General features: G+C 45.9%; 1 protein-coding gene across 3 annotated transcripts in view; it reads left to right on the top strand.

The window, feature by feature from the left end:
- The window catches only part of RIN2 (Ras and Rab interactor 2), a 115,614-nt gene that overhangs the window by 38,429 nt on the left and 50,385 nt on the right, over positions 1–26,800 (top strand). Inside the window, exon 3 of one of the 3 annotated variants that reach the window (XM_030825804.1) lies at positions 9,261–9,361. The exons of 1 other annotated variant lie outside the window; for it this stretch is intronic. In XM_030825804.1, coding sequence (XP_030681664.1) covers positions 9,261–9,361 — 101 coding nt within the window. Of the gene's footprint in view, positions 1–9,260; positions 9,770–26,800 lie in introns of those variants that run through there. One more of the 3 variants, XM_030825805.1, reaches the window with a different exon arrangement.

Genomic DNA, 26,800 nt, shown 5'->3' with positions numbered 1-26,800 from the left:
AAACCTCATTACAGTTTGTTGAGTGAAATTAGTAAGCCAGTACAATTCCTTGGGGTGGAGAAAACACAGATGATACTATTCAAGGATGATACACACAAAACTGATAACAGTGGTTACCTCTGAGTAGGTGAAGGAGATTATGGGTGATGGTCAAGGGAGATTATTTTTAAGTACAATCATTTATTTTCTTTAATTAAAATATATTCATTTGGGACGTTTGTAATTACAATTAAATTTCAAAAATATAAATGCAAACACCCTTGGGAGGAGTAATACACAAAGTTAAAAGAAAAGAAGCAATGTTCTCCGAAGATGCGCTCGCATCATTGTCCAGGTGCCCCTCTGCAAGTGAAGGGGAAAAGCCTCCATTATGTTTTTGTTTTCCAGGTGACAGTTCCTGGGGGCAAAGGTCATTTGAAAGTTTGGAGGAAGGTCATTATTTTCCAGACTAGTTTAGAAAAACCCCAACATGAGAGGGACCCACCACACCAGGAGGCTCCTCAGCCAAGCAGAAGCAGATGGTCAAGGGAACTGTTTGGATAATGTGGTTTTTTTTAGGATCTGGAGGTAGATCTGATACCGCAGAGCTGATTCCGGGATTATAAATGCTTACCACACCTCAAGTCCAAGTTGATGCACTTGGGGAATGGAAATTCCGTAGCTGGGAGCCAAGGACTTGACTTTTCCCACACCCTAAGTTTCAAGTCTTCAACATATCAGCAACACATCCCTTTTCAAACCACTGATAACATTCCTGAATGAGACTTGGAATTTGAAGAGCGCTGTATCAGGACTTGTGCTATAAGCACTTTCTTATTTGACTTTTACTTGACCTTCAAGAGAATTTTTCTCCTCTTATCTAACCCTAAAAGAAAGGAAACAAGACTTGGGGTTCCTGCCTTTTCTCTCCTCCCTGCAGCTTCCTATGCATGCAAAGAAGCATACAACAACTTTTCTATTAGGGGAAATTCAGCGCCTAGTGGGCAAATCTCTAGGTTAGAGGCTTCTGAGCAGACAGGCAGGAGGAGATTGGACTCCGCAGACACTGTTTGTTTGTAGTCCCAGGTCTCTTCTGCTGGTGATTAAATGGTCTCTGTCCAGGATGGGAGGTACATGAATCCATTTTAAGTGTCTTTTAGTATCAGCTCGCTGGTTAATAACAATTGCCATTAATATAAAGAGATAATTTGTTATTTATTTATTTTAAGAGATGGGGTCTCACTCTGTTACCTAGGCTGGAGTGCAGTGGCACCATCATGGCTCACTGCAGCCTTGAACTCCTGGGTTCAAGTGAGCCACCTACCTCAGCCTCCTGAGTAGCTGGGACTACGAGACACATGCCACCATGCCTGGCTAATTTTTTTTTTTTTTTTTTTTTTGGAGATGGAGTCTCGCTCTGTTGCCCAGGCTAGAGTGCAGTGGTGTGATCTCGGCCCACGGCATCCTCTGTCTCCCAGGTTCAAGCAATTCTCTTGCCTCAGCCTCCTGAGTAGCTGGGACTACACGCCGCCATGCCCAACTAATTTTTTGTATTTTAGTAGAGACGGGGTTTCACTGTGTTGCCCAGGCTGGGCTGAAACTCCTGAGCTCAGGCAATCCGCCCACCTTGGCCTCCCAAAGTGCTAGGATTACAAGCGTGAGCCACTGTGTCCAGCCGATTTTTTACTTCTTTGTAGAGCCAAGGTCTCTCTATGTTGCTTAGGCTGGTCCTGGGCTCAAGTGATCCTCCTGCCTCAGACTCCCACAGCACTGGGATTACAGGCATAGGCTACTGCTCCCGGCCAAGAGATCATTTAAATAGGAAGAGGATGAGAGAGTATTTAGGTGCCTATTGAAGTGTTTTGTTTTTGAGATGGAGTCTCACTCTGTAGCGCAGGCTGGAGTGCAGTGGTGTGACCTCAGCTCACTGCAACCTCCACCTCCTGGGTTCAAGCGATTCTCCTGCCTCTGCCTTCAGAGTAGCTGGGACTACAGGCGCACAACACCACGCCTGGCTAATTTTTGTATTTTTAGTAGAGACAGGGTTTCACCATGTTGGCCAGGCTGGTTTCGAACTCCTGACTTCAGGTGATCTGCCCACCTCAGCCTCCCAAAGTGTTGGGATTATAGGCGTGAGCCACTGTGCCTGACCTATTGCAGTGTTTTAATCTCATTCTCCTTTTTATTCCTCCAATGACCTTCCCTTGATATCATCAGCCCTAGCTTTGGGGGTTTAAGGATGAGGGCACCCAAATGGGTCGCCCAAGGAGACCCAGCCAACCGGGGCCTGAGACAGGATTTGAAGACAGATTTTTCTGAGCCAAAAGCTGGTATGCCTACCCCTACTCCCAGCTGCCAGGTCACCAGTCAGAGCTGCAAGCCACACTGCCTCGAAATTGCACAAGGCTGCTGCCTGAAGAATGGCCCCTTGGATGAGGTCCCCGCCTACTGAGAAATTACACAGAATGATTACAAAATGGTACAAATTACTATAGACTCCTGCACCAGACTGAAATTCAGCAGGCCCAGCCTTGCCCAGGCCCAGCCCTGGGTGTGACCTCAAAGGACTAGGAAAGAACTTGGGCCTTCTCCAGTTATTCTCTTGCCCTTGGCCAGGATGCCAGCTCTTATGCAGGAGCACTCAGGTGAACACCTCAGGCTTCTCAAGGTGTGTTATGCACGAATGCAGGATGAGGGAGTGGACCCAACCCCCGACCTGCCTTCCTCTCCCTCTTGTGGTCACCAGCACCCCCTCTTCTTCCCTAGAAGTCCCCAGCCAGGCCAGCAGCCCACTCTCTCCCAGCTTCTAAAGGCAGCACATCACCCCTCTGTCCTGCTGTACATGCCTGCAAGGAAAAACAAACACAGGCAATACCCTGGCAAGACCTCGGTTGAGGTCTGCTGTGCTGTATAAGGATAGGTGGCTATCCCTTGGGTTGGGGTCTTTGTCACTGCTTGTGGAGTTTTCTGGGAATGATTTAGCTGTGCTGGGTGTTTGATGTAAGAACCATCGTCTCACCAACTTTGTGCCTTGTCAACCTTGTCCTGTCTGACCCTCTGGCTGCACTGAATCACAGCCACGTGGCTCTACCACCACTTTCCCAGGTGTCCACAGCCAGAGCAGGGGTAGCGAGCGGCACTCACTCACCAGCTCTGCAGATATTTAGACAGCCCCTCCCCCTGCTTGCAGGAATTCTGCACAGGTACAGGATGTGTTGGAGGCTGGGATTGTGTAAGTGGGTCTAGAGAAACTTCAGTTAGTAGCACCAGTTTTTTGTGTTTTGTTTTTGGGTTTTGTTTGTTTGTTTTGTTTTGAGACAGAATCTTGCTCTGTCACCCAGGCTGGAGTGCAGTGGCTCAATCTGGGCTCACTGCAACCTCTGCCTCCCAGGTTCAAGCGATTCTCCTGCCTCAGCCTCCCAAGTAGCTGGGATTACAGGTACATGCCACCATGCCCAGCGAATTTTTGTATTTTTAGTAGAGATGGGGTTTTATCATGTTGGCGAGGCTGGTTTCAAACTCCTGACCTCAAGTGAACCACCCACCTCAGCCTCCGGAAGTGCTGGGATTACAGGCGTGAGCCACCACACCGGGCCTGTGGCACCAACTGCTCTTGGCTTTGTCATGGGAAAGCTGACATTAAAACTGGCTTCCTTTGTTGGGTGGCAAGTTATTTTTGCCCTCAAAGAAGGAAATTTTGAAGAAGCAAGTGTAAGGGATGAGATCGAAAGTCTGTGAGAATTAGAAACAAACAAATAAATCAACACAAACTTGTCCAAAAACAACTTCAAAAAACACCCAAAATCCCTTCAGTGGGACAAAATCCAACCCTCAGAGGGGAGGAAGTGTTTTGTGATGCTAACTGCTGCTGGCGGAGGGCCCAGTGGGTATTTACACATGATTCTGAGAGGCAGGAGTGGCCCTGGAACCCTAAACTCTGATCCATTTGTGAGATTAAATCCCTCTGCGCTCTGGGACAAGTGAGTCAGGACTGAATGGAAGGGGAGGGAAAAACTGGCAGGGGTTGGGGTTGGGCCTGGGGGGGATGCAGGGGACCAAAAAAAAAATCCCCACCTCCAGCAGGGAAAGGTCCACAGCAATCCAGCCAAGGAAAACCTCTGTGCTTGTCCACCCTCGTGCCTTGGGGTCACGGTGCCTTCCTCTTCACTAGAGATAGGTGGCATGGCATGATTGGTGACTTGGCATGGGAGTGCTGCTAAGTGACAGCCACAGACCGTTAGCTTCTTGTGTGTGGCCAGATGTAGAGAAGGAATTGAGGAGGAAACTTGGAGGTCTGGAGATCCAGCCAACAGCATCGGCAAGAGCAGTACCCAGACAAAAACAGCCTGGCTGAAGGGAATCAACTGATGCCCATTCTGATGAGAATCAAGGCCATTTGGGGTTTTTATGTTCAAATCAATACGATGGTTGTGAAGGTAACCAAAGTGTGGAGAGGGAAATGTACCCAGTGACGGGGCTTCCTGCTGGCGTGGGAGTCCTCTCTTTGAGGTTTGCCAGAGGCTGTGGCCGGCCCTCCCTCATAAGGCCCTCTGCTTCTGATAGGTGTGTGGCTGTCCTGTTTGGGGCCACAGCCATGGTCCAGAATGAAGCAGGGCCTAGTCCCACGGTGGTGGGGCTTCAGCAGATGTGCCCAAACTCCCCTTAACCCCTTCCTTGCTTCTACCTTTTTAGTCCCTTCACTCTTTCCATTTTCATACACACCACCCTTTCTTTTTCTTGTTTTCCTAAAATTTTGTTTACAAAGTACTTTAAGCATACAGAAAACCACACACCATATTAAAATACCCATCACTCAGCGCTGTCAGATGTCATGGTTTTGCCATTTCATTTTAAGAAATAAAATCTTGCCAGGCACGGTGGTGCCTATCTGCAATCCCAGAGCTTTGGGAGACCACGGTGGGAGGATTGCTAGAGGCCAGGAGTTCAAGACCAGCCTGCGCAACATCGTGAGAAAGTGTCTCTACAAAATAAATCCATAAATAAAATCTCACACGTGACCGAGCCCCTTGACCTGTGAACACTTTCATCCATTTCTCCTGTCTAGAGGTAACCACTATCCTGGATTAGGATTATAACCCCATACATATTAGGATAGCCTTCGTGTCTATGTGTGTATCTATAAACATACAGTACAGTTTTGCATGCTTTTAAAATTTTAATAATGTAACATTTAACAGTATTTGATTTTTAAAAAAACTTTTTATAGAGATGATCTCACTATGTTGTCCAGGCTGGTCTCCAACTCCCGGCCTCGAGCAATTCTCCCACCTTGGCCTCCCAAAATGCTGAGATTACAGGCATGAGCTACCACGTCTGGCCTAATAATATATTTTAAAACCTAACATAGACAAAATAGTATTCTTTCAACATGTTATCAATATAAACATTATATGGATACATTTTTATTTGTTAATTTGTTATGTCATAGTTGTACATATTTTGGGGTGTACAGGTGATATTTTGATATGCAATATGTAATGATCAAATCAGGGTAACTGGGGTTTCCATCCATGTATCTTTTCCTTTGTGCTGGGAACGTTTGCATGGTTTTAAACTTCACATGCTGAATGTAATGCTTCTTGATTTGCCTTTTTTTTTTTTTTTTTTTTTTTTTGCTTTCAAAGAAAGCCTGTTGGGCTTTTATGTTTATGCATGTGTTCATACATATAGTTCTGGTTCATTAATTTTTAACTGCCATGTAGCATTTTATACCTCAATTAATGTATCCATTCTCCTATTAATGGAGCCTTAGGTGTTCTCACAAATAATGGGGCAACAAATATTCTTGCAAAGGCATCTTAGGGCCCACGTGCAAGTTTAGTCTCTGAAGTACACATATAGCTTTGTCTATCTTTAATCCTACAAGATGTTGCCAAATTGCTTTCCAAAGTAGCTCTGGGGGTAATATTCCTCCAGCAGTGTAAGAGGTGCCATGGTTTGAATGTCCCCTCTAAAACTCATGTTGAAATTCAATTGCCATTGTAACGGTATTAAAAGGTGAGACTTTTAACAGATCATTAGGTCACGAGGGCTCTGCCCTCGCAAATGAATTAATGCCATTATCTTGGTAGCAGGTTAGTTTTCAAAGACGTGGTTCTGACAAAAAGAATGAGCTTGGCCGATTTCCTCTCCCTGTCTCCATTCACTTCTGCCTTCCGCCACGGGATGACCCTTACCAGATGCCAGAGTCATGCTCTCGGACTTTCCAGCTTCCAGAACCATGAGCCAAATAAACTTCTGTTCTTAATAAATTAGCCAGTCTGTAGTACTCTGTTATAGCAACAGGAAACAGAGAAAGACAAGGGGGATCCTGTTTTCCCACATCCTAGAGTATTTGGCATTGTCAGACTTTTAAAAAAAACTTTGCCACACAGATATGTATAAAATAGGTTCTCCTAATCATTTTCTCTCTCAAGGCCCCAGTGCTTCTGGAAGCTCCCGCTCTGGTCCTTACTGCAGTCACAGGCACCGAGGGGATGGATCAAGCATGAAGGGCTTGGCTGGCTTCCCTTCTTCTGACCTCTAAGTCCTGAGAGTGTCCAGAGCTATCTGCTGGGCCCCCTTCTCCATCGACCTCTCTCCTTAGATAATCTCTCCCTGCCACAGTGCTTTAGAATGCCAGCCACACATGCCAGTGACTTCCAAACGTAGAAAAATCTCCATCCAGAGTGTCAGAAGCTACTTCACAGATTTATTTGATGGCTGATAAGCAACTGAAATAAAATTTAATCTGCCCAAAGTTCAACGCGGTTTCCCCCTCAAGTCTAATTCCTCCCCATTGCTCCCATCTCAGTCAAGGGCGATGCCATTTATTAATTGCTCAAACCAAACACTTCGGAGCCATCCTTGATTATTCTCTTTCTACCACCCCCACATTCAATCCATCAAATTATATCAATTTCTATGTCAAATTGTTCCTAAATTCCCCCGTTCTTTCTAGTTCCACTGCTACCACCCTCGGTCCAAGCTACATCATCTCTTGCCTAGACCACTGTAGTTGCTCCTAATTGGTCTTCTTGTTTCTCACCGTGCCCTTTCCAACCACCTCAGTGCCAAGGTGATCGGTTTAGACCATAAAACAGAGTAAAATGCCTTTCTCCTACTTAAGGCCTTCCAGTGATTCTTATCACAGAAGACTCAAGGTGGTAAATACCATGATCTACAAAGTTGGCAAGATCTGATCCCTGCCTGTTTCTCCTCCTGCACACCTTCCTGGCCTCCAGAATTTTCTCTCCATGTGGAGGGCTCTTCCTTTGATCTTTTCATGGCATTCTTGTCATTCAAGTCTCTATCACTTAAAAAAGACTTGCCCTGACCAACCCGCCCTGATCTGTTTGGCCCCTTCGTTGGTCCCACAGCATTACCTTCATCTGTCTTCATTCTGGAACTGCTCAGTGCTTGGTTCTGGTGTCTTTCTGCCCCACCAGAATCTCATCTCCATGAGAACTGAGATCTTCTCAGCTCCACTCCCCATTTGTAGTGCCTGGCATGAACCGGGAACCCATAAAAGTTTGTCGAAATAATGAGTGAATAGATGGGGTCACATTTTAGAACAAGCTTTAAGCGCAAATGAAGTTTCCCTCCCAGAGACTGGGTGGGATAAAAGCTACTTGAGACAAGACAACATTTCTCTTTAGTGAGAACAGTGCTCAAACTTCTTAGCCTCAGGACCCCTTGATGCTCTTTAAAATTATTATTACTGTTGTTATTTTTTTGAGATGGAGCCTCACTCTGTCGCCCAGGCTGGAGTGCAGTGGCATGATCTTGGCTCACTGCAACCTCCATCTCTTGGGTTCAAGTGATTCTCTTGCCTCAGCCTCTGGAGTAGCTGGGACTACAGGCACGCACCACCATGCCTGGCTAATTTTTTTGTATTTATGTACAGATGGGGTTTTACCATGTTGGCCAGGCTGGTCTTGAACTCCTGACCTCAAGTGATCTGCCTGCCTCGGCCTCCCAAAGTGCTGGGATTACAGGCATGAGCCAAAATGCCCGGCCAATGCTCTTAAAAATTATTCAGGATCCCAAAGAACTTACGTTTGTATGGATCATATCTATAAATAGTTGCTATATTAGAAATTAAAATGAAGAAACTTAAAAACGCTTATTTTAAAACAATAATGGACCTATTACCTGTTAATGTAAATAACGTTTGTATGGAAAATTACTATGTTTTCAAAAAATAGTGAGCAGAGTGGCACCCTTGAGAACAGCCACTCTACACTTACGGTGCCTAGTACGCACCGGGAAAGACTCTGTTGAATGAGTGAATAGGAGGGCGAAAGATTTTAGACCAGCCTGAAGGGTCAGATGCAGGTGCGTGGATAGGTGGGGATCTGAGATGGGGCCGCCTTTTCCCCTAGATGGCCCTGGGGCCCACTCCCCTCCTCCCCACTCGCCCACCCCAGCCTCACTCAGTCCTTTCTCTTCCCTTTCCCCAACGATCTTCTCTCCACAGCAGTGCAAAGAATAGAACAAGAAATCATTTTGATGTCTTCAGAAATCAATATGTAAGCTAGATGTATCTTTTTTGTTTGTTTGTTTTTTGAGACAGAGTCTCGCTCTGTTGCCCAGACTGGAATGCAGTGGCGCGATCTCGGCTCACTGCAAGCTCTGCTTCCTGGGTTCACACCATTCTCCTGCCTCAGCCTCCCGAGTCGCTGGGACTACAGGCGCCCACCACCGCGCCGGGCTAATTTTTTTGTATTTTTAGTAGAGACGGGGTTTCACCGTGTTAGCCAGGATGGTCTTGATCTCCTGACCTCGTGATCCACCCGCCTTGGCCTCCCAATGGATATATCTTTTAAATAAGCTCATTTCTATAACAAAATAATGATTGTATGAATTTCAATCCTTCAAAGGGGGTTCCTTTGGAGGGTTTCCCTTGCCAAATGAATACTGAGGCCCGGTTTTGCCAGGATGTATTTATTCCTGTCTATATTCATGTTGAGAAAGCTAACTGGGTGTTATGTTATCTTCCTTATTACAATACTGAAACCTAACAAACTGGATGGCATATTCTTTTCCTTATTACAATACCGAAACCTAAGTTCTTCCCCTTTCTAAGGAGAAGCTGCCTCCTCCCCCTTTATTTTTTCCTCTGGCTAGAGGAAATTCACAGAGCCAAGATTAAAAAAAAAAAAAGAAATAGAAAAAGATGGTCATCTCTGTTTCTATTGAAGAGCCTGAGTTCCCCGGGCGCTGTGGGCATGCCACGCCTCTCCACTTCCTGACGTCATACTATTTTTGTCTTTGAATAGCTCATTGACACAATTGCCTCGGAGATCGGAGAACTGAAACAGGAGATGGTGCGGACAGATGTCAGCCTGGAAAATGGCCTGGAACCCGCTGAAACCCACAGGTGACCAGAGACACGGTTAGGTGATGGGTGCGAGAAAGGGATCGAGTGAACCCTGGCACTGCCAAGGGCTGACTTGCATTCACTCCTTAGAAGTCCGGGAGCTGGGAGTGTGGTAGCAGCTCTAGATGAAATCCTCTGTAGGAGGTGGGAGTGGCCTAGGAACCAGTTGTCTGCTTGTTTATTTTAATCACTTTGAAGGCACTTGAACTGTGTACTCTCTCGATTCCTCCTGGCACCAGAACCCGGAAACCTAAAATTGTCTGTGCCATATCCACCTACTCCCAGTGATGGAAACAGTAACGCAGCGAGATCCAGCGTGCGCAAAGTAGAATTCAGTGTAGCCGTGTGAGTCTCCAGAAGGCTTACAGGGGAGCAGCTAAAGAGGATGGACTCATTTTGCATTCTCAGGTCAGAAAAAAAACCCAGCAGTCTCCAAAAAGCCATTAACCTGAAAAGCCGTGCAGTGATTGGAAACTGGATGTGGTTGTAAATTCGATACAAAGGGAAGACCGCGTGCTGTGCTGTTGAAGGCGATACCTGTGCACATACTGCACACTATCTGAATAGGAGGCAAGGGACTGGTCTGTACCTGGAGAAAGGGGGTGCAAAGGTCGGGGGGTGGTGGGAAGTTGAAGGTGACCTCTTCCAACTTTGATGCTAACAAGATAACAATATAATGGCTATAAAAAGACACAGACACTTTGTGCCTTAGAGGCCAGATTTATTAACAGCTTCCCCTTTCTCCCAGAAAGTGGGGCTGAGCCTGCCTGGAGCAGTGTGAGGCTGAGATTTATGGAGTGGGTTTTGCCTGCAAGTCATGCAACAGGCAGGCCAGCCAGATGGTTCTGGTTGTCCAGGCAAGTTTCAAACCAGCCCGACTAGTTCCGCCATATGCTGACGGGAGAGAGCACCATCCCAGGGAGGCACTTGCAGCTGGAAGGTGGTACTTTGACACCCGATGTCTCTGAGGGAACAGCGCTCACCCTTAATTCTCTGTGCCTTCCTTTCCTTTCCTTTCCTTCTCTACAAAACGATGGGGGTGAACCAGATTGTCCCCCTGCTCCTTGCAGCACACCCAGCATTCTATGATTGTTCTTGACCTCAGTGTGAAAGTCTTATGTTTTCCCCATAAACTAGACAAATGCACAATGATTTTCAGGTAGTGACTCCCTGCCTCACCTCCAGAGTAGTTTCAAACATCGTGGAACTTTAGCCAGGGAATTTCTCCTTATCCTGTGACTTGTTGAGCTAAAATTTAATTGGGAGTCTAGGCTGATAACAACAGAAAAAAGAGCTTTGGTAGCACTGATTTCTCTCATAGCCAGGAAAGGCGGCTCCGTGAGATCAACCCCAAGCTCCACAGATGACAGACACCCAGACACAGAGCGGCAGAAACCTTTCCCCTGCATATAAGCACGGGGGATTTTGGGGATGTGAGAAGGACGTTCTGAACATGTGAGGGGCCATCAAGATCTTGTTTTCTGACTCCAGTGCGTATTAGAGTGAGAGCTGGGTGGTTGCTTAATCTTTAACATTTCCTTCCATCTTTTCCTTTTCAGATGTAAGAATAACTGTAAGCAGTCCACAATAGCCTTTTTTCCTAGATGAATGTCACTTTCAATGCTATGTTGCCTAATTCATGAATTTATAAATTTGCAGAGACATTTTACTTGGCTTTTTTTTTTTAACGGAAAAGAAAGAGGAAAAAGCAAGATGAATTGTCTTTATTTAACAATATAGGTCATGTTGGCCATGTGGCAACACTGTTCATATTAAACTACTGTTTTAAGTCATTTATAGCGACTAACTTACGGAATCTTTCTAGCACTTCTAGGAGGGAAGGCTCTTTAGGGCCTGCATTTGACTGATGTGGAAACTGTGTGCTGTGGGGAAAAAGCTACACAGTTTTGGCTTCTGTGCTGGAGTGTCTTGCTGATTTTTTAGAAGTAGTGATTTTGCTTTTAATTTCTCCATTTCGTCTAATGGAGCTGTCAGGAGGACCAGTTCGGTTATTTCCAAGATCAAGGAAAAGCATAGCTGTGGCCACAGTTCAGCCTGGCACACAGCAGCAGCCAAAGGGGAGAGGAGGGAAGAGGAAAGCAGACCAGTAGGTAGCAGAGTTGCTTTCAGCAAAACCCCTGGAGAAAGAAGTAGCGGGCACCCTCCGGGCCCCTGGCTCTGCATGTCTAAAGGCTGCAGGAAATGCACCGCAGTCAGCTTCCTCTGCAGCTTCCTACTCTGTGAGTGTGAGCTGGGGTAGGGAGCCGCCTATCCCACCACAGCCACCACGAAATGTCTATGGTTCCTTAGTTGATGGAATACCAGATTAAGCACCAAGCTAGTCCCCTAAGTTAGGAATCACTATTACTCTAGCTGTGTTAGTGTTTGGTTGCTCTTTCCTGCCTAATATTGAGATAACCTTGATCTTTAACTTTTTCTTGTGCCATGGACTCCTTCTCTGAATAATCTTTTAAATGCACAAAATAAGATATATAGGATGTCATGGGAAAAACAATTATAGTGAAGTCCAGTGATCAGAATGTTTCAGTGTGTGTTTCAGCGTGTGCTTCCCTGGCATAGGTGCTTCTGTTTTACATGTGACAGATAGGCATAAATGACACAATCTCTGTAACAGCTGTGGTGACGGTGAAACCTCTGTGGTTTCTGTTGGTGACAAAATCACAGGTCGTGATAATACTACTGTGGTTTGTTGCCTACATTCAAAATGGAAGGAAGTTCATTCAGAATGAGGCTACGGAAAGTGAAGACGTCGGTTTTTGGCCCGGTGGCCAGTGCCCACCTCCCGTCCTGTGTCCTGTCAGCGTCATCTGCCATGGGCCATCTGCCCTTCTTTTTGGGACACTTGCTTGGCTTGGCTTCTGGGACCCCACACCTCCCTGGGATCCTCTTGGCTGTCCTGCTGCTGCCCCCGGTGCCCTGGCTGGTTCTTCTTTATCTCCCTGAACTCCAGCCCTGGAGAACCCAGAGATCACACTTTGCGCCTCTCCTTTTCTTTTTTTGTTTGTTTGGTTTTTTTTGTTTGTTTTGAGACAGAGTCTCACTCTGTTACCCAGGCTGGAGTGCAGTGGCACAATCACGGCTCACTACAGCCTTGACCTCCTGGGCTCAAGTGATCTTCCCGCCTCAGCCTCCCAAGTAGTTGGGACCACAGGTACCCGCCACCACACCCAGCTAATTTTTTTTTTATTTTGGGTAGAGATTGGGGTCTCTCTGTGTTGCCCAGGTGGGTCTCAGACCCCTAGGCTCAAGGGATCCTCCCACCTCAGCCTCCCAAAGTGCTGGGATTACAGGTGTGAGCCACTGCGCCCGGCTGAGCCACTCCTTTTCACTCTTCACACCTCTCCTTTTCTCTCTCCCACTAACTTTGTACAAGGTACTTTAAAAAATATCTGTGCCTCAGTGTTCTCCTCATTAAAATGGGAATAAGAACAGAGTTACCTCACAGCGTTGTTGGGAAGATTAAGTGAGTTAATAGTTGTCAAGGACTCAGCACAGTGCCTGACACGTGGTAATAGCCACACTGTATGTCGTTTTAAAAGGAGGTCCGTGGAGTAACTTCCTAGGTTATCCCATCCCGTCTTGCAGCTCTGATACCATCTATACATTGGTTATTCCCAGCTTATACTCCCTTGGCTGATCCTGTCTTTGAGTCCAGAGGTTGGTAACCAACTGCCCACTCAGGAAGGGCTCCTCCACAGGTTCATTCCTTCCTGGGTCTTCCCCGTCCCAGTCACCATGCCTCCAGCTTCTTGGGCCTTGCAGTCATCCATGATGCCTCTATTCCTCTCATAACTGCTCTCCTCCCATCCATCTCCAAATCCAGGCAGCTCTACCTTTTATTTTTCTTTGAGACAGAATCTTGCCCTGTTGCCCAGAGCTGGAGTGCAGTGGTGACACGATCTCAGCCTCCTGCAACCTCTGCCTCCCAGGTTCAAGCAATTCTTGTGCCTCAGCCTCCCAACATAGCTGGGATTACAGGCATGTGCCAAAATGCCTGGCCAATTTTTGTAATTTTAGTAGAGATGGGGTTTCACCATATTGGCCAGTCTGATCTCAAACTCCTGGCCTCAAGTGATCCACCTGTCTCAGCCTCCCAAAGTGCTGGGATTACAGGCGTGAGCCACCGTGCTTGGCTTCTACCTTTAAATAGATCCAGGATGGAACCGCTTCTTACCAGCACCACTGCAGTAGCCCCTGCCTGGTGCCTCTGCTTCCACCAGTTCCACTTTCTCCAGGCTATTAGCCAAGCAGTATAGTGAACCTTTTAGTTCACCTAAGTCCAAGACACATCTCTCCTTTGTTCAAAGCCTTTTGAAAATTTTGCATCTAAAACCAAACTTATTACCATGGCCTTCAATACTCTACAAGATGTGACACCCCAGCACCCCGCTCCTCTGCCATCTCTTCTCTAACATTCTCTCCCCATCACTCAGATCCAGTCCCACTGACTTCCTTGCCAATGTGGCCCCTGCCTCCTGGCCTTTGTACTTGCTGTTCCTTCTGCCTGGCACATTCTTCCCCCAGGAAGCCTTCACCCTTGAGCCCTCCTTTTCTTCTACCTCCTTACCTGGCTTTATGTTTCTTCATAGACCTTGTACAGACAGGACATACACTCACTTGCTTCCTGTCCATTCTTTCTTTCTTTTTTTTTTTTCTTGGAAACAGACTTTCACTCTATCGCCCAGGCTGGAGTGCAATAGTGGTGTGATATTGGCTCACTGCAACCTCCGCCTCAAGGGTTCAGGCAATTCTTATGCCTCCAGCCTCCTGAGTGGCTGGGATTACAGGCACACGCCACCACCGCCAGCTGATTTTTTGTTTTTTAGTGGAGACATTTCATCATGTTGCCCAGGCTGGTCTTTAACTCCTGAGCTCAGGCAATCCGCCCACCTTGACCTCACAGAGAGTTAGGATCACAAGCGTGTGCCACCACACCTGGCCTATCTGTGCATTTTCTGCCTCCCACCACTAGAAGGTAAGCTCTGTGAGACCAGGGGCTGGGTCTGTCCTTCATCCTGAGATTACAGTGTCAGGGACAGTATCTGGCATAGAGAATGCACTCGCAAGTATTTGTTGAATGGATAAAGGAAAGGTGCCAAGCCCCTTCGTGATTTTAAAGTATTGATGCCTCAGAGACCTCTTGCAGGGGGCCACCAACCGGTGCATAAAAAAATAAAAAGTTGAAAATGTGTGACAGGCCCAAGGCTTCCTCCCTAGCAAAGAAATAGGGCAGAGGCCCTTCCCCCAGTCTCCAGTTGTGCCTCCTTGACCAGTTCTACTATGAGCTATTTTAATCTTTGGCCAATAGAGTAGGAGCTGATTAAATCTCCCTCCATGCCTCTGCTGATCTACCAAGTAGAAGCCCATACGCCAGAGGCGAGACTGAGGGCTTCTTGCTCCTGGTTCTCTGCTCTCTCCCAGTGTGGTTTCCTGCTTCCTGTCTTCCCACTGCATCCCTCCAAAGACTGGAGAGTATGGGAACATAAAGGCATTTCACTCCCCTCTCCCTCCCATGTGATTCCACAGTCCATTTTCATGTGGGGGAAGCAGGCCTCTTTTGGGTAGGCTCAGCAGGCCTGAGGTAGGTTCCACCCTCATCATCACTTGAACCCATCCCCTCTAGGCTGAGACAAGTCTCTAAAGATCTCTTTATCCTCAGGTGGAACAGAGGGATCCACAGAACAACCTCCCGAGCTATTGTCTGGGCCCAGGCTGCCTGTGCAGGATCCCTGGGATCCTGGCTAGAGCAGGTCAATGAGAACTGTAGCTCATCCCTTCCTCCACTCTCCTGTAGCTGTCACTCCTGCTGCCACCTCGCTGGTGTCCTCTAGCCCAAGTGGATAGCTGTGAGATGCCTGAGGTCCCGTGTCTTCACTCCTCCTGCCCCACCACAGAACCAGACATGACACAGGAAATTCAAAAATTCCTTGGCCAGCTCTTCTCAGTGCTACAATGTAGCAGCTGGTCATCACGTTTGGTCTCTTCTGGGAAGCTCTGAGCTTCCCAGTGGCTATGTGACAGCACTGACATTATAACCACAGGAAACCCAGAAGGCTCCTCCCTTGTACAATTGTTCACTTCTTCACTTGCCCAGAGGTGAGAACCGAAGATGAGAAGGGAAGAACGGTGGCCACAGCCTGGGGAAAAGATGCCCAGAGTTCCACTTCCTTAAGTCTCAAGAGGGACAGTTGTGACCACATTAGCAACTCTGTGGCTTTTTGAACCAGACCCACCTTCACTTAGTGCTGCTTTTTAAATAATTTTCCACTGAAGTAAAACATAACTCAGCAAAATTGCACAAATAAGTATCCAGCTAGATGAATGTCCACAGAGTAAACACATCACACATCGATGGCTTTGCTCACAAACCTGTTACTGCTACAGGGCAGGCCATGTAGCAGCAACAGGTTGATGGTGAGACATTTTCCGGCTTTGTCACTGAGGATTCTCTACTATGATTACTTTGATCAATTTACCCCCAATCTCCTAGAATATTTCCATATTTCAACTCAACCAGGAGTGCCCTGAACATGATTTCAATGAATTCTATGAGGGTGGACCAACTCTTTGATACACTATTACCAATGTAGCAACAACTAAACTCAAATTAAAGAAAATATTTAAGCTGGGCAGGGTGGCTCACACCTGTAATCCCAGCACTTTGGGAGGCTGAGGTGGGTGGATCACGAGGTCAGGAGTTCGAGACCCGCTTGGCCAACATGGTGAGACCCCCCTCTCTACTAAAAACCCAAAAATTAGCCAGGCATGGTGGCTCGTGCCTGTAATCCCAGCTACTCAGGATGAGGCAAGAGAATTGCTTGAACCTGAAAGACGGAGGTTGCCGTGAGCCGAGATTGAGCCACTGCACTCCAGCCTGGGTGACAGAGTGAGACTCTATCTCAAAAAAAAAAAAAAAAGAAGAAAAGAAAGAGAAAGTATTTATTCAGTGGATCATATTTACCAAAATACCAAGATAGTGGAGCCTGAAGATTTACACAACCTAAGGAGGGAAAAAATTGTAAACAAGTGAGTATCATGAAACGAAATGGGACATAATAGAATATGTCAGATGAACAGAGGAGGACAGCAGATGTCCCAAGAACCTCAGGTGGGAAGCAGGTAACTCTAGGTCAGAGGTATATCAATTTCATTAATGAATAAGGAGTGTAAGCTAAAAAATGCCCTAAAGAGCTGTTCAGTCTATCTTGACTGGTGATATCTGTTATCTTTGGGAAGTTTTTTAAAAGAAACATTTAAGATTTCTTTTTTTGATAGCCAAAAGTAAAACATGTACATGGTGGAAAAAGCACAATGCAGAAAATAAAAATAAAGGACACCCTGACCCTGACCCCACCCCTACTCCAAGACAGAATCATTTTTGATTGTTTGTTGGGTTGGCTGATTTAATTCTTTGCTTTGATGTGTATCCTTCTGATGTTTTTGTATTACAATCCATTTAAATGGTAGATCATGCATGATTTTTCACTGACTTACAAGGTGTTTTTGATCGTCCTAGAAATGCAATTTCCTGGAAATTGATTCTGTTTTTGTTGACGGGTAGCACCTTCCAATGTAGTGGCTAGCTTATCTGTTTACAGTAAACCTTGGCCACACAATGTCACCAGCAGCATACTCCAGAGTTGGAGCTATTTTGTGCTCTGTAGGCTTTGCATTGCTGCTATATTGCCAATTGGTTCTGCCATAAAATATCTGCTTAGTTAGAATTCATCTGCTAGGAAATAACACCAGTGTAACCCAAAGCAATTAAATACTAGAAACTGCCAATCCATGGAACACTTGCCTTTCCGTGAAGCAGGGTGCATGCCCGGGGCTTGAAGGGCATCGGGACCAAGACTGGAGCCCGCCTGGCTCCTTCTTCTGCCTGTTTTCAGCTCCAAGGGCAACCAGGACAACAGGTTCTTTGTTCCTCTTTCTTATTTTTACAGGAACGAATGAAAGCTTCTGCCAGCATTCGCTCCATATCTGGCCTTTTCATCTCTAGCTGGAGAGTCAAAGAGAGGAAGTTCCTAGGCAAAACAGCCACCACTCTTTCTTACCTCCTGAAATGGCAGCATCTCCCCAGAGCAGACATGCGCTTTTGTTCCCATTTCTGTGTCCTCTTCTGCTGGGCCTCAGTTAATAGAACTTAAAAATTACTAAAGGCCCTAAAGGTTTTTCAGAATAGTCCTCCTGTGACATGCTCTTACAAATCTTTTTTGAGGAAGTTGGGCCTCCACCCTCAAAAAGCAGCAGCCCTTTGCCATGGAGGAATAAAATCCATAACCCCAAATATGCTAGTGATTCTTTTTCCTTTTAGAGTTTAATGGGACAAAAAAAGGCCTTGAGGAATTAAGTATGAACTTGCTTGCTCTAGGGAAACTGCGTAAGTCGGAAAACTGGACCTAAGACCAGTTTTATCAATTTCTAGCATTTTGGTCTCAAATAAGGAGATAAACTGGATGGCCTCTGATAGCCCTTAAAACTTGGCTAAATATGCAGGGGTCCTTCTAAGACAATCCATTTCCCCAGGCTTCTCTGCCAACCACTCTTCCCACGCTGGGTGGTAGGTAAAAGGTTTCTTCTGCTCACCTGGCAATTTCCATGCTGTCAACTGTGTTAGCCAGGCCAGGGTCCTGACGTGTCCAGAATAATGGATTGGGGTTTCCCTTCTTCTCCAGACTAATAGAATATTACAGAGACATGTTTAATTCCATTTCAATATATATATATATATTTTTTTACCTATAACTGGCTCAAGTTCTGAACTTCAAAATTCTAAAGAAATATTTTTATGTCTGAAGGTGTTAAGAAATCATTGGACATCAACTTCTAGGTATTTTTGAAGGTGAAGTTTTTCTGGGAATTTTTTGTTTGCTCTGTGTATATGTATGTGTTTAACACAAATTGGAATTGGTCCTGTGCCAGAGATTTTTAGTTGATAGATATCTTCAGTATGGGCCATTATTTTCTGTCTCTCTACATAAGGGGCCTCTGGTACTAATATTTTTCCACAAGTTGTTGATCCCAGACCCACCACCTCTCTTCTCCCAGCCCCGCTAAGTCCTGGCTTCATCTCCCACCTATCCAGGCATCTGGGCTGCAGCTTGGCGTTTGAGGTGTATATTTGTGTTCCTTTTGATACATGGTCAAGGATCTACTGCCCCAAGAGCAGGACCATGGTGGGCACAAGACTCTGACTTCTGTCTCATCCTTGATTCATAAGACGACCCCTGCATTGGCCTCTTGTAGCTAGAAGCCTGGGCCCTCCGGCGGTGCCACATCGCAGGAGGGTGTATCTTTCTTGCCATTGCAGCTGGTTAAGACAACAGCCTGGAAAAAGGTTTTAGTCTGGCACGCAGCTGAAGGGAGGCTCCTGGAGAAGCATGATATACATGGAAATTTTAACACAAAAATATCAAGAGAAGAGGCTTTTTTTTTCTTTTTCCATCTGAAAGTTGAGGATGGCAGTACCAGAGTCCAGGTTGAGCCTAGACACTAATGGTAGATGGAGAACTCTCCTGCTTCCAGGACCTGCTGGAAGCTGGCCTCTAGAAGCTTTGGGGTTTTGCTTTCTCCCAGGTCACATGAAATGCTGCCAAAACAAGCTCCAGAGTTGTGTTTATACCACAGGATTTGTCAGTCCTAGAATGGAAACACATTGCCTTGCTTTCTTTTTGTGACTATCCAAAAATTAGGAGACAGTAACAAGTCATCCTGGAAACTCCATGGAACGGAACCTTTACTCATAGTTTCAAAGACATTCCAGGCACTTAGAATCAAAAGTTCTTTTCAGGTTCTGTTTATTTGTTTTGCTAACAGATTCCTTTTTTCAGCAAGAATCCATTTTTAGACACAGGGAAACTGAGGCTAAACGGTGTGTGGTAATGGGTGCAGGCCTCACAGTGATGAAGGGGCAGTGCTGAGGCTCTGATTCAAGTCTGACTTGGAGTCCTCTTTCCACCTAACTGCTGAAGATTAGGAGGCTGAGGGAGACTAGAATCAGGGTTGATTCCATTGAAACTATGACATGCCTTACCAAAAATAGCATCCTGATTTCAATGCACTCACATGGGCAGGAGGTGGGTGGCTTTGATTCCAGATAAACTGATGACTGAATGTGAAAGCCCCTGAAGCTGTGTGTGTGGGGTTCCCACTGGGGTTTCTTCAGACCTCATGCACTGCACCTGCCTTCATCCAAGAGCACTTTCCTGCCAGGAATGTCTACCCTCTGCTTTCTCCTGCACTCAGCAGGCCACTTTTGTTGGAATCCTAAATCTCATTCTCCGTGCTGGAATAAAGCATTCTGTATTTGGAGACCTTGGATGGAGCACTGGTCTCCAATGTCTGGTATTGGTGGGCATAGAGTTATTGTAATTGTAAACTAAAGCTCATCGTTGACTTTTCTTTTTATTTTTCTTATCATTTTTTTTTCGCTATGTAGACTGCAGGAACATCACTGACTTTTACAACCAAAGCCACTCAAAGCCCACTCCTTGCTAGTTGACTTGAGCTTAGAAGGGGTGTCCATGGGAGAAATTCATGAGCAATAAGGAAGGATTTGTTTTTCTGGAAGGATTGGAGCTGCCTCCTTTTCTTGCCCCAGAGATGGACAAAGGCCAGGTGGCTCTTGGTAGCTGCGGTGATTTTTGCCACCCATTTCCTGATAAGCAGAGAAACAAGAACCCTTTGTCTCCTGAGGCTGGAGCTGAACAGCGAATTCTATTTGTTAGGGGCCTCAGAAAGAAACTGCCCAGTGCCCCTAAGAATATTTCTCCCTGCCCACTAAGCTCCTCCTCTTCCATAAACCTTGCTGGCTGCAGATCACGTCCTCCTCAGGCCCCTGGTCACACCTAAAGCAGACCTTTTATTAATTCCTGCCCAGGGCTAGGTCTGAATATGGGCTGGGGATGAAGCCAGGCTAGTAAGGGAGAGAAATCTGACCAGAGTGGAAGGGGGTAGGTGCCCTGGAGGTGTGGGGACAGTAAGGAAGGAATGTGATGGGCCACAGATTACTTGCAGCTGAAGGAGATAAGGGATGAGGATTTGAACCCAGTTTGACAGGTAGGTAGGTAGGAGCCAGATATGGCAGGAGACATTCCGAGTAGCTTGAACTCAGTAAGGAGGAAGCTGAGCAACAGCATGTAGATGCATCTACAGGATGATCTTCCCAGGCTGGTGCCGGGGCTCACACCTGGAATCCCAGCACCACTTTGAGAGGCCAAGGTGGGAGGATTGATTGAGGCCAGGAGTTCGAGACCAGCCTGGCCAACATGGCAAAACCCCATCTCTACTAAAAATGCAAATATTAGTCTAGCAGGGTGGCATGTGCCTAGCTACTTGGGAGGTTGAGGCACAAGAATTGCCTGAACCTGGGAGACAGAGGTTGCAATAAGCCGAGATTGTGTCACCACTGCGCTCCAGCCCTGGGTGACAGAGCGAGATTCTATCTCAAAAAAAAAAAAAAAAAAAAGGGAAAAGCAAATTCATCTGGGTGCGGTGGCTCACACCTGTAATCTCAGCACTTTGGAAGGCCAAGGTGGGTGGATCACCTGACGTCAGGAGTTCGAGGCCAGCCTGGCCAACATGGCAAAACTGTCTCTACTAAAAATACAAAAATTAGCTGGACATGGTGGCGCACGCCTAAAGTCCCAGCTACTCAGGAGGCTGAGGTGGGAGAATTGCTCGAACCCAGGAGGTGGAGGTTGCAGTGAGCCGAGATCGTACCACTGCACTCCAGCCTGGGTGTCAGACTGTCTTAAAAAAAAAAAAAAAAGCAAATTCAGTATCTTTACCATAATTGGGAAACAGACTGAATACATATAACCATTAAAATAAGTAATGGCCATTAAAATTAAAACCATGCCTCCATGGATTACCTTGATGTATCCATCACTTTTTGGGAAATATTGTCAGTTTCTAACAACATTGAGATATTACAAAATATCAAAATCGGGCTAGGCGTGGTGGCTTGTGCCTGTACCCCCAGCTACTCAGGAAGCTGAGGCTGAGGCAGGAGGATCACTTAAGGCCAGGAGTTTGAGACCAGCCTGGGAAACACAACAAGACCCCATCTCTAAAAAAGTATTTTTTTAAATTAAAAATTTAAATATCAAAATTAATCTACACTTTTCCACCATTGGAGCTTTATTTTGTTTTTGAATTTTCCACTTAGTAGCAAAACTACAGTTCTTTATGTTTGGGAGACAAACAATGTAATGAATCTTAAACCATAATTTAGTCAGAGGCAAAAGTAATATGGAACCTGAGTTCTGCTTTTGTTGTTGTTTTTGTTTTATTGATAAGAACTTATCACATGATAATTAGCCCATTGTCTTCATTCTGTAACCACTTATTAAACACTTACCATGTAAACAATGAGAAACTTGGTTTTCATAAAAGTCTAGGAGATTCCCGGAAATCTTCAGGGAACGAGCCCTCAGGCTTCAAGAAAAGCCAGGATTTTTCGTAAAGAGTTTTCAGGGGGTGCCTGGCCAGAAAGGTGAGACTTGCAAGGAGAGACATGGGTGGAGCCTGCCGCTCACTCCTTCAAATCCCAGGTCTGGGGCAGTCCTTGTAGATTCCACCAGGATTGGCCTGGGAAAGCCGGCAAAGCAAGCAGGTGTCTCCCTTCCAAGAGGAGAGTTCTCCATACCTTGTGGAGCCTGACATGGGAGAGAAAGCCATGTCTAGGGCCAGGGTTTGGGGAACTGAGATAAAAGCCGAAAGCCAAGCTGCTTTTGAGAAACTGATAATCCTTCCTCCAACTAACTGCTGACCCAGTCATCTCAGTGTCTCCAGATGACTCATGTAAGTAGAAGCAAAACAGGGTACCTTGATAAAACACAAGGGTAGACCACAAATGGTTCCAGCTCCAAGGCAGATGTGATAGTGACTGTGCGGAGACACAGCTGCTCACACAGACACACAGAAGGGAGCCAGAGAACTATGGAACTTCCCCCAGGAAAGCATCATTTGACTTAGGGGCCACAACCACCTTATTTACCTCCATAGGGGACTTGCCATTCATTCTATGAGGGGTTTTCAGATATTGTTAATTAACTAAACCAATCCCTTTTTAGCTGAATTATGATCTAACAGTCTGCTATAGACTGGAAAAAAATATATACATATATATATATATATTTGGAGACGCAGTATCCGTCTGTCTCCCAGGCTGGAGTGCAATGGCGTGATCTCGGCTCACTGCAACCTCCGTCTCCCAGGTTCAAGCCATTCTCATGCCTCAGCCTCCCGAGTAGCTGGGACGACAGGAGTGCACCACCACACCCATCTAATTTTTGTACTTTTAGTAAAGACAGGGTTTCGCCATGTTGGCCAGCCTGGTGGAAAAATCACAGTACATTTTAAACATTTGTTTGAAATCACTTTTGTTCTTAAAAGTGGCATATCTTACCATAGATGATATTAAATTGCCCATTTAAAAACTCCAGTTTCTCGGGAGCACTCCCCAAGGCAACTTGGAAGTATGCCCCAGACAAAAGTGATTGTCTTGAATGATTTTAATTTTAATTTTAATTTTATTTATTTATTTATTGAGACAAGGTCTCACTCTGTTGCCCAGGCTGGAGTGTAGTGGCATGATCACAGCTCACTGCAGTCTCGACCTCCTAGGCTCAAGCGATCCACCTCCTTCTGCCTCCCAAAATGCTGGGATTATAGGTACAGGCCACTGCACCAGGCCGTAATTTTACTTTTTTTTTTTTATTATTGTACTTTAAGTTGTGGGGTACATGTGCACTATGTGCAGGTTTGTTACATATGTATCCATGTGCCACGTTGGTGTGCTGCACCCATTAACTCGTCATTTAGCATTAGGTGTATCTCCTAATGCTATCCCCCACCTCCCCCCACCCCACAACAGTCCCCGGAGTGTGATGTTCCCCTTCCTGTGTCCATGCGTTCTCATTGTTCAATTCCCACCTATGAGTGAGAACATGCGGTGTTTGGTTTTTTGTCCTTGAAATAGTTTACTGAGAATGATGATTTCCGGTTTCATCCACGTCCCTACAAAGGACATGAACTCATCATTTTTTATGGCTGCATAGTATTCCGTGGTGTATATGTGCCACATTTTCTTAATGCAGTCTATCGTTGTTGGACATTTGGGCTTTTACTTTAAAAAAAAAAAAATCTAGGCTGGACACTGTGGCTCACGCCTGTAATCCCAGCACTTTGGGAGGCCAAGGCGGGTGGATCGCCTGAGGTCAGGGGTTCCAGACCAGCCTGGCCAACATGGTGAAACCCCATCTCTACCAAAAAAAATACAAAAATTAGCCGGGCATGGTGGCATGTGCCTGTAATCCCAGCTACTTAGGAAGCTGAGGCAGGAGAATCGCTTGAGCCTGGGAGGCAGAGGTTGCAGTGAGCCAAGACTGCACGATTGCACTCCAGCCTGGGTGACAGAGCCAGACTCCGTCTCAAAATAAATAAATAAAAATCTAATTGCTCGGCTTAGTGAAGGTGTGGTTTTACACACATAGAGGAGGTTTAGGGGGCTTTTTGTTTTACTTGTTTATCCTCATGTCCTACCACTGAGGGCAGAGCCACACAGAGCACAGCACACCTGCTGACACCCACAGCCTAATGGATGTGCACCATCCTTGGTTGACAGAGTGAGAATCTGGCACTTTGCCTTGAACTTTCTTTTTGCTATTTAACAGCCAGACTAGGATTCTTATATCTAGAAAGTTGTTGACTTTATTTACTCAGTCAGTACGTTTTGCCACAGAAATGACCTCGCATCACATTTCTATGTATTTTTGCCTTATTAATTGTCTCTCATTTGCAAGGTCAAAGTGTACACTTCAGATGTATGGTTGGGGATGCAGCTCGGGGGGAGCCGGTGATGTAGGGGGTGGTGCGAGGGAGGCTTCATAGCACGCTTTGTCTAGACCCTGGTCGCTAGGACTGGTCATTCGGGGCTGTGCTGGTAGACTGTACTGTCTTCTGGAATTCTGAATTAGGACAAGAAAAGGCATGCATTGTTTGGAAGCTCTGCTCTGTGTCGATGGTTTCTCTGAGGTGAATCTGCTTCTGGCAATGGTAGTAAAACTAACCCTTGTCTGCCTGGTTGTCCTACTCAGAACGAGCTTTCTGCAATCACTTATTCTTCCACCTGCTCAGGCGACTAATGCTGGGCCATGGGAAGGAAGGAAATCCAGCCCAGTGGAAAGGCCTCTCTCATCCCACACTCCAAAGAACCTTAACCTGGTTGTCACGAGAGCAGGACAGGTGCTGGAGAGCCCCGCCCTTCCAAAGTGGGTGGAATACCCACCCATCTGCTTCACAGCCGTGAGGCCCAGGTTTGGTTGGATTTGGGATGGGTGGAGGCTGTGACTTTTGGGTGAGTGTTTGTTCTTTGCCCCTAGAGGAACCTTATACTTTGCGGGGCATTCTATGGTTTGCCCATTGTATTCACATGTGGGTCTCACTGTATCTGTACCTAAGTTTTATCTCCCCACGATAGCAGCCCTAGACACCTAGACATAGTGGGAATGGCTGCACAGATAAATGAGTTTTATAGTCATAAAAACTCAGTGAGAGGGTAGATATTATCACTTCTCCTCCAACCTATTATTTTGAGAAATTTCAAACATTATGGAAAAGTTGCAAAGATAGCACTATTCACTTAATTCACTAAGTGCTGAAATTTTGCTACATTTTCTTTGTCTCCCTATTTTTTTCTTTTTAGGGGGAGCTCATCATTTGACACTTTCTTTCTTTTTTTTGACACTTTCAAACATGTTTATACTTTGCCCTTAAATTTTTCAGTATGCGTGTCCTAAGAATAAAAGCATTTTTCCTTTGTAAGCATAATAAAATTATCACACTTAGGATATTTTATTTTATTTTATTTATTTTATTTTATTTTAAGACAAGGTCTTGCTCTGTCACTCAGGCTGGAATGCAATGGTGCAGTCTGGCTCACTGCAACTTCCACCTCTCGGGTTCAAACAGTTCTCCTGCCTTCGCCTCCTGAGTAGCTGTAGCTAGGACTATAGGCACACCCCACTGTGCCTGGCTAACTTTTTTTTTTTTTTTTTGGGACAGAGTCTAACTCTGTCACCCAGGCTGAAGTGCAGTGGTGCCATCTCAGCTCACTGCAACCTCCACCTCCCAAGCTCAAGCAATTCTCCCGCTTCAGCCTCTCGAGTAGCTGGGACCAGAGGAACGCTCCATCATGCCTGGCTAATTCTTTTCTGTATATTTTGTAGAGACTGGGTTTTGCCATGTTGCCCTGGCTAGCCTCAAACTCCTGAGGTCAAGCAATCTGTACACCTCGGCCTCCCAAACTGCTGGGATTACAGGTGAAATTGTCCTTTATAGATCTTTTTATACTGATGCCATATATGAGTTCCAGGCTATGCACTCCATGTAGTTATCACATCTCTTTATTCACCTCGAACCTGTATTAATCCTACAGCCTGTTAAAATTCATAACATTGACATTTTTGAAGTTTTGGCCATTGGTTTCCAGTCACTGAAATTTGGATTTTTCTGATTGCTTTCTCCTGTATACATTCAGGTGAGTCCTATTTGGGGGCAGGAAAGACACCTGGGTGACCTGGTACCTTCTCAGAGCCTCGCATCGGGGGCACTCGATGTCAGGGCGGCTCATTTTTCAAGGAGTTAACACAGATCACTTGGTTAAGGTGGCATCTACCAGGTTCCTCCATTGCCAGGATACCTTTTCATTTTCACAAGTCATTAAGTGATCTGCGAGGTGATATTTTAAGACTATGACTATCCTATTTCCTAAGTCTTTTGCCTTCTGATTTTAGCATCCACTCACAATTTTTGCTTGCATTGATTCCTACCTGGTGGCGAAGGTATTGTTATTTACTATTTTCAGATCAAAAGGATGAGGCTCAGAAAGGGGCCCGAGCAAGGTCTCACATGCCCGGCCAAGCTAGGAGAGGAACCTCATGCTTCCTGCCCTGAGCTTGGCTCTGTGGCCATTCCACTATGACCATGTTTTTATTGGAATCTCCTGGATTGCATCACAGTGTTTTACTTTTATGAACCTCTGTTCACTGCCTTCCCTCCTGTTTGCACGCAGACACCTTTCTTAGAAATCGCTAGTTTCTATTAATCTCATCAAGTTCTATCATAGGTTGAGTTCCCTGGAAGGAGAGCCTGATTTGGGGCTTCTTGTGCAAGTGATTCAGGAGCAGCCTGCCAAGGAGTGAGGGATCCAGGATGGGACAGGGAGGAGGCAAGGCAAAGATGTGGGCTCCACCTGGTCCCACAGGGAGCTCAGCAGCGTGAATAGCCCCCCCGAGTTGTTGCACCTCAAGGCTAGAAGGCCACTCTTCTCCATCTCACATATGTAGAAAGTACATATCAATATGTCATTGGCAGTGAGTCTGCTCTCAGGGAGAGGATGTAGCTTCCTGG

This window comes from Nomascus leucogenys, chromosome 13 (genome assembly GCF_006542625.1).
Source record: "Nomascus leucogenys isolate Asia chromosome 13, Asia_NLE_v1, whole genome shotgun sequence".
Classification (NCBI taxonomy): Eukaryota; Metazoa; Chordata; class Mammalia; order Primates; family Hylobatidae; genus Nomascus; species Nomascus leucogenys.
Note: the sequence above shows the minus strand (reverse complement) of the source record. Positions and strands in the feature narration are given on the sequence as shown.